At 46.0% G+C, this 14,158-nt stretch overlaps 1 protein-coding gene across 1 annotated transcript; it reads left to right on the top strand.

The window, feature by feature from the left end:
* Positions 1-125: 125 nt before the first annotated feature.
* Positions 126-13,876, top strand: LOC309380110 (F-box only protein 4-like). The gene is made up of 7 exons (XM_081929937.1): positions 126-1,227; positions 3,618-3,853; positions 4,162-4,382; positions 5,768-5,840; positions 10,348-10,517; positions 10,751-10,929; positions 12,634-13,876. Exons 1-7 carry the CDS (start codon positions 1,045-1,047, stop codon positions 12,721-12,723), a joined length of 1,152 nt encoding a protein of 383 aa, XP_081786063.1. The 5' UTR covers positions 126-1,044; the 3' UTR covers positions 12,724-13,876.
* Positions 13,877-14,158: the final 282 nt, after the last annotated feature.

Below are 14,158 nucleotides of genomic sequence, written 5' to 3'. Positions count from 1 at the left end.
ATAGGATGTAAGCTCTTTTTCCAGGTTTGGTTTTTTTTAATTGTAATTTTTGTAGTCATAATTAGGTCAGATACCACTTCTGTATCATTTTGAAACAATGTTCAAAGCCAAGTCTGCTGGTTCTTTTTTAAGATGGAGAGCTGCATAGGGGGGTGGGGCTGAGGAACAGAGCTGATGGGGGGAGGCAAAAAATGGAAGGGGAAAAAGCTGGGAGAATGGGATGGGTTAATGTGTTTGAAACAGATGGGAGATAATGAATGGAATGGATTTGTGGAAGTGTTGGTGACTCCTGCCATGTCATAGAATACTGTAGAGTTTGAAGGGAGGACAATAGTGAACCAGTCCAACCCCATGCAATGAATTTCCTGCCCAACGTGGAGCTTGAAATCACATTCCTGAGACTTGAGTCTCATGCTCTGCCGATTGAGCTACCTTAACTCCTTTCTTGCAACTTTAAGCCATTGGTTCGTGTCCTACCTTTTAGAACAGCAGAAAACAAGCTTGCTCCATGTCCACTGTAGCCAACCAGTGGATGTTACTGACTACAACTCCCATCACCCCTGACCACTATTCATGCGTACTCTGGAGCGTATTTTTATTGCACCACGACTTCTGGAACTTCCACGCGGCTGCGAATGCTTAATCACGGGGGTTTGGCTTCTTGCGATGCTCGCGCGCTATCCCAGGACTATGTGGCGCTGGCCACGAATCCGGAGCAGCAGCGCGCAGTTGCCAGCAGGGCTGGAGGGGAGGTGGCCCGAGTGCCTCCCACGCCTCCGGAACAAACCGGAGGCGGAATCCCGGTGGGGGGCGCGGCTTCTTCGCCAGACTTTACTTGCGCGCAAGCAGCGGCCGCAGGGAGACACTGCGCGCTTCGTCTTTACGCGGACGCCGCTTTCCTCCTCCTGAGACCTAGTGGGATCCGGGCTCCGACGCCAAGGGGCGCAGGATTCCAGCTGCTGCAGTGCCGGGGATGCTGAATCGCAGCTAAGTAAGAAGCAGCTGAGTAAGAGACGGGGAGGGTTGCCGGTGCGCCCCGGAGCGATGGCGCAGGGCGGCGGGGAGTGGCAGAGCTTGGAGACGCTCCTGCGAAGCAGCCTCCGCGTCCTGCGCGGCAAGTGGGGGCAGCAACAGCAGCCGGGGAGGATCCCGGAGAGCGACGATCGCGCTGGGGAAGAGGAGGAGGAGAAGCAGAGGACGACGCCCAGCGCCTTGGAGGCCCTGCCGGTAAGCGCGCCGCCGCCCCCGAGCCCCCCTGGCGCATCCCAGCAAGGCGAACGGCCGCCGTTTCCAGCAGCGTTGCCGAAAGTTCCCCATTGGAACTTCCTGTTCGCTGGGCTTCCCATTGGTCCCTTCACTGCCCCGCCCCCATGACGCCAGGCACTTGCACTTCCCAATTTTTATTTTATTTTAATATTATAAAGATCTGTGGTGCTCAATGTTTAGGTTTAGTGAATATTAGTTTTTAAGTAAAATTTCTGTGTTATAACTGGGATATGTTATAAGACAATCTCTATGTATTAGAAAGGGAGTTATGCAAGGAGGTTGAGGTGTTTATGTGCAATGACTGGATCTTGAGAATGTCATCAGGATCCAAGAGTATTGGAGTCTGTGGACTTATGAGCGTCAGCAATTAGCATGTGAAGAGGTAAAGGGACCCCTGACCATTAGGTCCAGTCGTGACGGACTCTGGGGTTGTGGCGCTCATCTCGCTTTATTGGCCGAGGGAGCCGGCATACAGCTTCCGGGTCATGTGGCCAGCATGACTAAGCCACTTCTGGCAAACCAGAGCAGCGCATGGAAACGCCGTTTACCTTCCCGCCGGAGTGGTACCTATTTATCTACTTGCACTTTGACGTACTTTTGAACTGCTAGGTTGGCAGGAGCAGGGACCGAGCAACGGGAGCTCACCCCATCGCAGGGATTCGAACCGCCGACCTTCTGATCGGCTAGTCTTAGGCTCTGCGGTTTAACCCACAGCACCACCTGCGTACCCAGAGTAAACCTGGGTAAATGTCCTAAGTGTGTACCAGTCTTTAATCCCAGTCAATCTACAGGTGCTGATGAAGTAAGGGGAACCCCTTTGTTAGGTGACACCTGGCGGGGGGAGAGATTAACCATTAGTACTTCAAAGCACCAAAAGAGCTGGCCATTAGAATGCAACTGAATAAAGGATGCTTAGTTGTTAGGAACAGCAATGCCTTGGACTCCATGGCTCAGGGAACAAGCCCCTCTTGAAATGACCATGCTGTAAAATCTGGGTTCCTTCCATGCGCACTTGAAGGTGTAAACAGGTGAATAAACCATATTTCTCAAAGCTACGACAGTCTCGGCCACGACTTCAATTCTCCAAGGGAACACAGACCCTGGGTGAGTGCCTGGAACTCCCTGTAATCATGCAGAGAGGGGGAGTGGCACCCAACTTTTGTAACAATATTTTGCTGCATGCTACTCCAGTCTTTGAGGGCAGTGAGACTCCGGGGGTCCCAGTACCTATTCAGCCAGTGTCTGTGTTTCCTTTTGGGAAAGTGGCACAGCTGAGATTGCGGTGTCCTTATGATATCGGGTTTATTTACACATATATACAACCTGAGCCTACGATGGAGGAGTTCACAGAACAAAAGGGTCTTGTTTTCCCCATAACCACAGCCTTGGATTGCAGCAAAAATCTTCCGTGGGTTTTCTTCTGCCTTTCCAGACTTCAGCTTTTTCCTCTAGGTCGAATCACAGCGAAAGGTGTTCTCAAACTCAGGATTTTGTCCTTATCTGAGAGCTGGAGGAGGGGCCCCACAAATTTGACATCTTTCATAGAGACCCCTTTCCTTTGCTCTCTTAATGGTCCATCACCCAGGCGATTACTTGGCTTGATGTGTTTTTCACGCTTGCTGGAACCAAGGATTAAATGTCTGGCACCCTGTTTAGCACCCCTAGCCTTGCTTAAATTCTAATACTTGCTGGATCCAGTGATTAAAGATGTCTGGCTGTTATGAGACATTACAGTGGTACCTTGGGTTAAGTACTTAATTCGTTCCGGAGGTCCGTTCTTAACCTGAAACTGTTCTTAACCTGAAGCATCACTTTAGCTAATGGGGCCTCCTGCTGTCGCAGCGCCGCCGGAACACAATTTCTGTTCTCGTCCTGAAGCAAAGTTCTTAACCTGAAGCACTATTTCTGGGTAAGCGGAGTCTGTAACCTGAAGCGTATGTAACCTGAGGTACCACTGTATTAAGTAGATCAGGGGATTATTTGTATATATTATTATGCCATTATTATTTTTATTTGGAGGTCCATTGCTGGGCATATTCACACCATAAATTTAAAGCATATGACTTCCCCCAAAGAATCCTGGGAACTCCGGTTTGTTCAGGGTGCTGGGAGTTATAGCTCTGTAAGGGGAAAACTACCATTCCCAAGATTCTTTCAGGGAATTTATGGGTTCTATATGCATGGTGTAAAGCTGCCTGGTTCTGATACCGTTAGCATATATTTTGCAGTAAACCTTGTTTTAAAAATATGCGTTCTTATATATGTGAAGAGGAAATTTTGTCAGGGGCTGCTGTTAAGTTTTTATGTTTCCTAAATGATTTATGCATAAATATTTAAATTTTATTTTCCAGATGGATGTGAAGTTATACATTATGTCCTACCTCACACCCAAAGATCTGAGTAATTTGGGAAGCACCAACCACTACTGGAAGCTAACAATCCAGGACCCCTTGCTATGGCGTTATTTTCTCATCCGCGATCTTCCTTCCTGTCATTCTATTGATTGGGAGTTAGTCCCTGATGCAAACATATTTAATAAATCCATTTTTGAACTTCATAATAGTGCCTCATGTGACTACATGGCTGCGTAAGTATCCTCTAAAATTACTCTTCAGTAATAAGTAATTTAAAGGTACAATTTCATGCTAAAGCCTGATTCTAAAATTACTCCTCTTTTTGTAAACATTCTTTAACTCTTGGCATCAATTATATACTTGCCCATTCGTATATCATTAAATTCTGTTGGGCTCTCTGAGTTCTCAGCACTGAGCATTTTCTTGTGTTTCTTGTGTGGGGCCCTTCAACTCATGCTGAGTCTTGCCTTACTCCTCCTAAGATTTGGCTATCAGTTTTCATTATTATGGGGCGGGTTGTTGCTTTTTAATTTTTACACAGGTACAAGAAGTGTTACTCCAGGCGTAAAAGATGTCCAAAAGCCAGCCGGCCCTATTACGGATCCGTCACTTCCTTTCTGCAGTCGCTGATCACGCAGGCAGAGCCTCGCTTTGCAATGTTTGGGCCGGGCTTGGAAAATCTGGACGACTCTTTGGTGCACAGAATGATGGCGAGCCCACATATTTTGCCGCTGGCCGGTAGACCTTCTAGACAAATGCACGGTAACATCATTTTCTTTTCTTTTAAAAGGGCCATGGTGAACATTTGAAGCCTTCTTATACAGTGTGGGATGTTTTCTGACCCTGCTACAAAACGTGGTTCAGCTGGAGGCAGAGTGGGACCAGCCCTACCCGTTAGGCAGAGAGAGGCAGAGGCTTCAGGTGGCAAATGCTGGTGGGGAGGCAGTGATTGGATGTTTGTGTCTGTGTTATGCAGCCTGCCCCCTGTAGGCCCCAAGCTACCCTTTGAAGAAGTAAGATTCAGCTGATGGCCCAGTGGGTTGTCTTGCTGTCTTAGGGAGCGTCATGTCTTGGGCGGGTCTGACAGAAGGTGCCAAGTATTGTGCCTTGCCACTGACCCATTGTCTCTCCTAAAGCATGCTGGCCAGGGTGGTGGTTCTGTGAATTAATGGAGGACTAAGATTTGACAAGGGGACACGGGTGGCGCTGTGGGTTAAACCACAGAGCCTAGGCCTTGCCGATCAGAAGGTCGGCAGTTCGAATCCCTGCAACGGGGTGAGCTCCTGTTGCTCGGTCCCTGATCCTGCCAACCTAGCAGTTCGAAAGCACGTCAAAGTGCAAGTAGATAAATAGGTACCACTCCAGTGGGAAGGTAAACGGCGTTTCCGTGCTCTGCTCTGGTTCGCCAGAAGCGGTTTAGTCATGCTGGCCACATGACCCAGAAGCTGTACGCCGGCTCCCTTGGCCAGTAAAGCAAGATGAGCGCTGCAACCCCAGAGTCGGCCACGACTGGACTTAACTGGATTTGACAGGACCAAGCAGTAGAGGATCAAGTTGGCCTATTTGTCCACATGCCCAAAGCCAAGGTTGGTCAAGTTATTTCGGCACCTGAATTCGAAAATTCACATAAGCCCTTCTGTCCCTCTCTGAAGCAGAGCCTAAATAATTTATTGCACAATTTAAAAACAAAACAAAAAACCCCACACTGTTGTCTGTGACACTTAAAACAGCAGCTGCTTCAGTTTGCCTAATATCAGTGCCAATCTATTATATCTGGGGAATTTAAAGCTCATGCTTTCAAATGACACACTAGGCTGCCTCTGAGGGAACCGGGCAGAGGGCCTTCTTGGTAGTGGAATGCCCTCCCTTCAGATGTCAAGGAAATAACCATACAACTTTTAGAATACATCAGAAGGCAGCCCTGTATGGGGCCATTTTTAATGTTTGATGTTTCATTATGCTTTTATACTTATTGGAAGCTGCCTGACCAGAGTGCAACCCAGTCAGATGGACAGGATTCAAATAATAAAATTATTATTATTATTATTAATAATAATAATAATAATAATAATAATATATGATCTTCTGAAAACCTACCAGCTCTCAAATTCTTTGCCTTTCATTTCTTCTTTCTTTGTTTCAAACAGGGATAGGATCAGGGGTCACATTTCGTTCGAATGGCCAGAAATTCACCATTCTGACATTGTATACAAAAACTAGGTAAGCTGTTATCCAAGGTGCTGGTTTTTGCTTGCCTGCTTTTTTCTTCTCAAGTAATGGTATTCCAACAGGGATAGGATTGTCCCAAAAGAAGAAAATTCTAGATTTTATCATCGTGTAGATTCACACAGGAATTTTCAAACACTAATTGGATTGTCTCAAGAGGAGAGCAAGCCCATTTCAAGAAGTGCTTATTCTGTGCAAGTTTATTCCAAGGAAACCTTTGGCCATAATCTGGGACATGGCCTCATTTGCTCTGTTCACTCAGCAGGAATGTGGAAACTTGGATACCCAAGAGCCAGAGTGTTATAATTCAAGCCCGTCTTGGAGGTATGTGCCTATCTGTTCAGGCACCGGCTGAATTCCTTAGACCTCCCTCCGGCGACTCCTGGCAGGATAAAACATACACGAGGTCCGTTCCGGCGATTTTCCTCAGGCTGTGAGGAAAACACACCAACTGCTTCTCCTCCTTCTCCTCCTCCCTGCATATCCCCAGGGAGGGGAATCAGACACAGTCAGAAACGTTTCTACATGTCTTTATTTGTGTCTTTTAGCAGTCATACAGTAAAGATGTCTGCTCTCTTCAACAGACAGAGAGAAACTCCACCTCCACCCATGTACATCCTGTACAGGTCATGTGACAAACCCACTGAGCTAACATCCGGTGCTCAGTACAGAATAGACTGCCCCTTTGTTCCCATGGCAACAGTCACAAACTTCCTGTTTGGCTTTCCAGCCACAAGCAGCAGACTTGGCTGCTATAGCCTTTGCTTGCTGCCGCATTGCTGCTTTAGAATAACATACTCCCCCTAAAGTATCAATGTGTGCTGCGAGCAAAGCGTCATCCAGAGAAGAAAACAAACAGTTGTTATACTTATAACATTCCCCTGTTGTTTCAGTTGCACCCTTGGAACTACCCGCCACTGGTTTTACCAATGTACCTCTCTGGTTGTGTGACTTCCAAGGAATGAGTGCTTCTGCATTACCTTGGTTAGCAACTCTCTGTTGTGCCTTTGTCTCTGACTCAGACACAGCTTCAATTTGACCTTGGTCGTTTACAACAGCAACACATAAGTTAGCAAACTCTTGTGAATACCTCTTGGGTGGTACACCCTTCGTTGCTCTCTCAGACCTACGTAAGAGGTGCTGCTCTTCTTTGCTTGCTGGTTCAGCCTTTGGACTCTCTGGAGAACCAGTACCAATTGTAAACAGTGGTTCATCCTCCTCTTCTGAGGGTCTAGTCATTACGTGAGATTTCCTCTCAATGACTGTGACAACTGAGCTGTCTGAGCTATCGCTGTCATCATCAGTACTACTGAACTCAATAAGATCAAACTCATCATCATCATCATCAGAATCATCACTTGTGGGAAATGTGTGAACAATCACTCTCTCCTGTTCAGGAGCACTCTCTAGAAATTTTGTGAGAATCACCTGACCAGATTCAGACAAAATTACTCTGTAGAGACCCTTTTCATAACCCACAAAAATGCCTCTGGCATTCTTTACTCCACCTGGAGCTTCTGTTCTCACATGAGACCCAAAAACCTTGAAATGGGCAACAGAAGGTTTTCTGTGGAACAGTTTCTCAAAAGGAGAACTTCCCAACTCTTTTGAAAACTTTCTCAACCACGTGTAACAATATGACATTAGTGACTCAGCCCAGTACTCATGTGGCAGATGTGAACTAAGCAATTGCGCTTCCATTCCCTTTTGCAATTCTTTGTTCACCCTAACGCAAACACATTTGTTCCAAGCTTCTTCGGAACTAGCAATTTTGTGTTTTATCCCTTTCTTCTTCAGGAACCTCTGGAACTCCTGTAAAAGAAAAATTGGCTTCTCATCTGTGCAAAGACAATCTATGTCAGCATCATGCATGTTTTTAACCTTGTCACAAAACTCTTTAAACCTTTCTAAGGCTTCTTTCGGTCTCTCCAAAAGATAAATCCAGACAAAACCTGTAAAAGAATCAACACATATTAGGTAATACTTTGCATTGCCTCTAGATGGTGCTAAAGGACCAATCACATCAGCATACACCCGCTGAAATGCCTTGTCGACCCTCGAGGTGACCTGCTTGGTGTTCTTCTTGGCTACACCTGCAAAAGAAATCATGTTAGAATCACAAGAATTACATTCCATGTAATCACTTTGATCAAAAGTCAACAAATACAGTCCATCTTTCTCTTTGGCAGAAAGATACAGCTCTCCATCTTTGTAAATCTCGCAGTTCTCATCATCATAGGACAGTTTTAGTCCCTTCTTGGCAATCTGCGAAACGCTGAGCAGATTGTACTTCAACTCTGGAACCAAATAAACACTGCTTATAGTCAAGTTCAGACTTTTAAGATACACAGTCCCAATTCCGGTCGCTTCCAGCTTTTGACCGTTGGCTAGTTGCACCGCGAAGCTTTGCTTCTTAAACGTAGAAAATAGTCCTCTGTGTCCTGTCATGTGAACTGTGGCTCCAGTGTCTAGGACAAAGAAGTTTCCCACCTCTGGTGTGGCTTTTAGCGACATCAAAGCCTTTGCAGTCTTTGCCTTTGGCTTGGTGTGACCTTTGTCTGACGCCTCAGACTTTGCGGAGCTCGCCTTGGCTCCTCTGTTCTTACGTGGCTTCTTGCAGTACCGCAGAAGATGCCCAGTCTGGTCACAATTGTAACATCGGACAACGTTCAAAGCTTCGGCGCTTTCTTCAGTAGCAACAGCAGTGGGGGTGTTAGAACTCCGTTCTTGTCTCCCCCTGTCCTTCACTTCCAGGGCGGCAAGTCTGTCATGTTCATTCAGCACGACGGCAAAGACCCTCTCCGAAGTCAATTCATTCGCTGGGAGAGACCCCAGCTGACTGGCAACTGTTTTGTAAGTCCGATTCAGGCTGTTGATCACCATGAAGCAAAACACTTCCTCCTGCAGACGGAAGTTGCGTTCCACCATCTGTTGACGCAGAAATTTCATTTCCGTCAGGTGCGCTTGAACATCTCCATCAGGCGCAAGCCTCAGGTTGGTCAGCTTCTCAAAATACAGCAACGCTGAAGAACCTGCACCTCTCTGATGTGTCCTTCTCAGCGTGTCCCAAACATCTCTCGCGTGGTCTAAATCTTGTATGTGGATCAGCTGCGAATCTGACACACACAGAATTATAGCCGTTCTGGCCTTCACATCCTGTGACTCCCAAGCACGCGTTGGTGCTGCTGGAATGGGGTTCTCAATCACCTCAAACAGTCTCTGATTCTGCAGCAAGGCCTTCATCTTAATAGACCAGGATGCATAATTGTCACTGGTCAAAAGGGGCGGAGAAGGCAAAGCTCCCTTCTTTGCATCCATCTTGAGTCCTTGCATTGACTCTCAAACACAAGCCTCTAAAATCCAATAGCTGGCTTGTTTACACTCTGTGCCACCTGGCAGCTCTCAACGCTGGCTGCATTGGAATGTTTCTCCCAAGAGTTCCTTTGGAAGGGCCTAGTCATAACAAAACCTTGTTTTTGCCTCTCCGAGGCAAAAGGCTGACTTGGCCCGCCCTCTCGTGAAACTGGCCTTCGTTGCTAAGCAACAGCATTCCTTTTCCTTGAACAGGAAACCACAGGAATGTTTGGAATGCAGAGCTCTTGTCTCTCGGAGCTGTTTTTCCCAAACGTTTCTCCCTCGAAGCAGAGAATAAATCAATCTGCATTCACACTTCTAAGCCCGAAAATCTCATACCTGGGCTCCGTAGCTTGACTTTCAGATTCTTCTGGTCAGCTTCTGGCTGCAGAGAATCAGCTTCTCACCTCAGGCTTCCATGGAGGCCACTTCTTGATGCAGAGGTCGATGAAAACAGCAACCATCCTCTGCTACCACTGTTATAATTCAAGCCCGTCTTGGAGGTATGTGCCTATCTGTTCAGGCACCGGCTGAATTCCTTAGACCTCCCTCCGGCGACTCCTGGCAGGATAAAACATACACGAGGTCCGTTCCGGCGATTTTCCTCAGGCTGTGAGGAAAACACACCAACTGCTTCTCCTCCTTCTCCTCCTCCCTGCATATCCCCAGGGAGGGGAATCAGACACAGTCAGAAACGTTTCTACATGTCTTTATTTGTGTCTTTTAGCAGTCATACAGTAAAGATGTCTGCTCTCTTCAACAGACAGAGAGAAACTCCACCTCCACCCATGTACATCCTGTACAGGTCATGTGACAAACCCACTGAGCTAACATCCGGTGCTCAGTACAGAATAGACTGCCCCTTTGTTCCCATGGCAACAGTCACAAACTTCCTGTTTGGCTTTCCAGCCACAAGCAGCAGACTTGGCTGCTATAGCCTTTGCTTGCTGCCGCATTGCTGCTTTAGAATAACACAGAGTAGACCTGTGAATTGTTCATCTGCTTGAACTGCCTGGCCTAGATGTGTACAAAAGACTACACTGTTCTTTCTTAAGGCACTAGTCCTTAGCAACTTCAGTTCTGCGTAGTTTCTCCCTTCCTTCGTGCATAGTATCTGAAGAAACTGGTTTCTCTCCTCTCTTTCCAGCAAGGAAAGACTCAGAGCGAAGGAAGAGGACACTGAACCTGTCAACAAGATGTTCTCTACGGAGTCCAGTGTTGATGGGAAAACGCATTACAATCTGATCGAGCCCGTTAAAAACATGTGCAGACAAATCGATGGGTTCATCTATGCTGCAGATGCCGAGGTTGATAAAAGTAAGGAGCTTTGCTCTGTGTGGGTCAAAAAGGAATAATTATGTTATACCACCCAATCTGTTGGGGGATCTGTTGTATTCTGTATAGTTAGTTGTGTGTATATGCTTTATACCAATGAAAACCTTTCCAAACTAAATAAACGTAAGGGCTTCTGAATGATGCCAACATAGCTTTTAGGGTACAGCTGGCAGAGGGTGGCAAAGCCTTTATCTTCCTCATTCTCTTTTTTGCAGGAAACAACCGTCAACTTGAATTTGACTGGCTGGCAGCAATGCTTGACCCAGTCCTTGGCCCTACAGAAAGGCCTCTGCTTGTCCTGTCCTGCGTTTCCTGTGCTGAGATAGAAAGGATTCCTTGTGTTTACATGGCGCATCAGCTGCAGCTGAACCTGCTTGGCCCGCGGCCATGGATGGTAGCATTTATTATTATTATTATTTTGCTTTTGTTTGTTTTGTTTAAGTGTCTGCCCCAGCCTGCATTCCACTTTTGGAATTATGAAACAGATTGACAATAGGTTCTGGAAGCACTATTACTCCACTTGGTGTAAATTGAGGCTGCCAATCTATTCTCAGTTACATGGAAGTAATCCCTGTTAAACCTAAGGTGACTGACTTCTGAGTAGATCTGTACAGAATTTAACTGTAGGTTACAGAACTGGCCTGTACCTAGGATGGCCTTTTTTTTTTTAAACAAAGGATTACAGTGGTACCTTGGGTTACAGACACTTTAGGTTACATACGCTTCAGGTTACAGACTCCGCTAACCAAGAAATAGTACTTCGGGTTAAGAATTTTGCTTCAGGGTGAGAACAGAAATTGTGCAGTGGCGGCGCAGCGGCAGCAGTAGGCCCCATTAGCTAAAGTGGTACCTCAGGTTAAGAATGGACCTCCAGAACGAATTAAGTTCTTAACCTGAGGTACTACTGTACAGTCGTATCTTGGATTCTGAACACCCTGGAACTCAGACGTTTTGGCTCCCGAACGCCGCAAACCCGGAAGTGAGTGTTCTGGTTTGCAAACGTTCTTTTGGAACCCAAATGTCCAACAGGGCTTCCGCAGCATCTACTGAGGTCCAGCTCCGAGGGCCTTCTGGCGGTTCCCTCACTGCGAGAGGCCAAGTTACAGGGAACCAGGCAGAGGGCCTTCTCGGTAGTGGCACCCGCCCTGTGGAACGCTCTCCCATCAGATGTCAAAGCGATAAACATCTAGCTGACATTCAGAAGACATCTGAAGGCAGCCCTGTTCAGGGAAGTTTTTAATATGTGACATTTTAGAGTATCTTTCATCTTTGTTGGAAGCGGCCCAGAGTGGCTGGGGAAACCCAGCCAGATGGGCGGGGTACAAATAATAAATTATTATTATTATTATTATTATTATTATTATTATTATTATTATTATTACTTGGCTGCAGGAGCTTCCTGCAGCCAATCAGAAGCCATGCTTTGTTTTCTGAACGTTTTTAAAGTCGAACGGTCTTCTGGAACAGATTCCATTCGATTTCCAAGGTACGACTGTATGTCTATAGCAGCCTGTAGGCCAGATTTAGCCCACAAGGGTATTTTCCCTGCACTGTTCTCACCTGCCCACATGTCATATGTGATACCAGGTGTGGGACAGGCAGAGATGCAGCTGTCGATCGGCAGTCTTAAGGTGCATTGTGAGTTGTGCATTGCCAAGGGAATGCAGGCTTTAGCTGGAGACTGGTGGAGTCAATGCCTGCCAGATAAATGGTGTAAAACAGTTCACTCCACAGGAAGTTCGCTCACAGAGGCAATGCCTGCAGAAGGCATGCCAGTGTGGTGTAGTGGTTAAGAGCGGTAGTCTCGTAATCTGGTGAACCGGGTTCGCTTCCCCGCTCCTCCACATGCAGCTGCTGGGTGACCTTGGGCCAGTCACACTTCTCTGAAGTCTCTCAGCCTCATTCACCTCACAGAGTGTTTGTTGTGGGGGAGGAAGGGAAAGGAGAATGTTAGCCGCTTTGAAACTCCTTCGGGTAGTGATAAAGCGGGATATCAAATCCAAACTCTTCTTTCAGCTCCGTGCCGATCAAGCTGAAACCTCAAGCACCTTAGCTTTGTGTAAGATACTGACATTTGCTTCTTTCTTGGCTTTTACAGGTTCAGGATACTGAAGTTTCCACCTTGGATGGACTGGTAGATGGAATTCAGTGGCTACTGGAACAAACCGAATGTAAAAATGCCCAGTAAATCAGGCATGCTTACAAATGCCAGTGTGATTTAAAAGAAAAGAAAAGAAATGCCTTATTTACAAGCAAGTCTTGAGGCAGGCACAATTTCTCCCTAATTTGACACGAGCTGAGAAGAGGTTTTTGTGCATAACACGGACCAACATTGCCCTAAACCTGTTGCTATTTAAAATGCAGACTGGATAATACAGAAAAGGGAGGGATTATACCTTAAGGGGGGGGGGCATTGGCATAGTGGTCGCGCTTCTCTTATGCTAGTGCCCCTCCCCATTGGCAAGTTTATCCAGTAGTAAATCTCCTCTGAGAGGTGCCAGGCTGCTGCCATTTAAATTTCCCACAATGACTTCAATGTAACATTGCTTTGGGGCAGCACCAGAGAATTACGATGGTAGGCACTCAATCCTGAGCACCAGATTTATTTATTTAAAAAGTAAGGTGGGGGACGGGGACTGGCAGCTGCCCAAAGATGCCATGTGGTGATGCCAGGCTTGCTGGATTCTAGTTGTGTTAGGCTGTTTATGGTGCTAACAGTATCCAATGCAGGTTGGAATGTCAAGCTTTTAATCAGGTAATTCTGGACCATAATGCACACATTTAGTGGAATCTCTGCAATAGACGGGTAACTGATGGACATTTCTTGGAGTGGAGAATATGAATGACCATTTTATCAAGTGCACATAAGACAAAAGTTGGCCATGTGCCCCCACCCAAGTTTATTGTTAATGCCCAACATGTTTCTGAAAATGATTTTCCTTCAGGGGTCAATCTAAAACCCATACAAAAAAATTCTTTCTTTCTTTCTTTCTTTCTTTCTTTCTTTCTTTCTTTCTTTCTTTCTTTCTTTCTTTCTTTCTTTCTTTCTTTCTTTCTCTTGCTCTTGCTGTATGTCTCAGAAAACCACTTAAAACATCTTAACAAAGAAACTTGCTCTGGTCAAATTCATTGGGAACAATCAATCAAACCTTACCTCTTGTTCTCTAACTCACACCTGCAAAACAGAAAAGTGTTGCTGGTATAAACCAAACACAATAACTTGAAATACAATGCAATGTCTTTCTGAACCCAGTTCTACTGGAAACTACAAATATTGCTTTCTCAGAAGGAAAAAAAGGAGGGCATTGGTGAAAGAGAACAAATAAAACAATATCACAGCACTTTCTATTTACGCTTTTTGTTGGAACATTGCAGGAAGAAGAAAAAATACTATGGAGGCTTCTTTCCTTGGCCATATGAAGCTATGAGGTTGAATGCCCTACTAAATGTCCACTTATACAGAGGGGGTATTTTGAAGGTCATTGAGTTTGGCCGACTGTAGAACAGGTTTTCTTTTTACAAACACATTCAATCACATACGCATTACTGCATGCCCACTTGGGGCAAGGAGAATTTCACCGTGTCTTTGGGTGGATAAAGTTCTTCATGTGTGTCTACTGTTT

Source organism: Podarcis melisellensis (assembly GCF_964234715.1).
Source record: "Podarcis melisellensis genome assembly, chromosome: 11".
NCBI lineage: Eukaryota > Metazoa > Chordata > Lepidosauria > Squamata > Lacertidae > Podarcis > Podarcis melisellensis.
Note: the sequence above shows the minus strand (reverse complement) of the source record. Positions and strands in the feature narration are given on the sequence as shown.

Excerpts from the sequence above, each read along its gene's own strand:
- LOC309380110 (XM_081929937.1), top strand. The coding sequence starts at position 1,045 with ATGGCGCAGGGCGGCGGGGAGTGGCAGAGCTTGGAGACGCTCCTGCGA. Across the intron at positions 10,518-10,750 it reads AGATGCCGAGGTTGATAAAA|GAAACAACCGTCAACTTGAA; the intron begins GTAAGGAGCTTT and ends TCTTTTTTGCAG. Across the intron at positions 10,930-12,633 it reads TTGGCCCGCGGCCATGGATG|GTTCAGGATACTGAAGTTTC; the intron begins GTAGCATTTATT and ends TGGCTTTTACAG.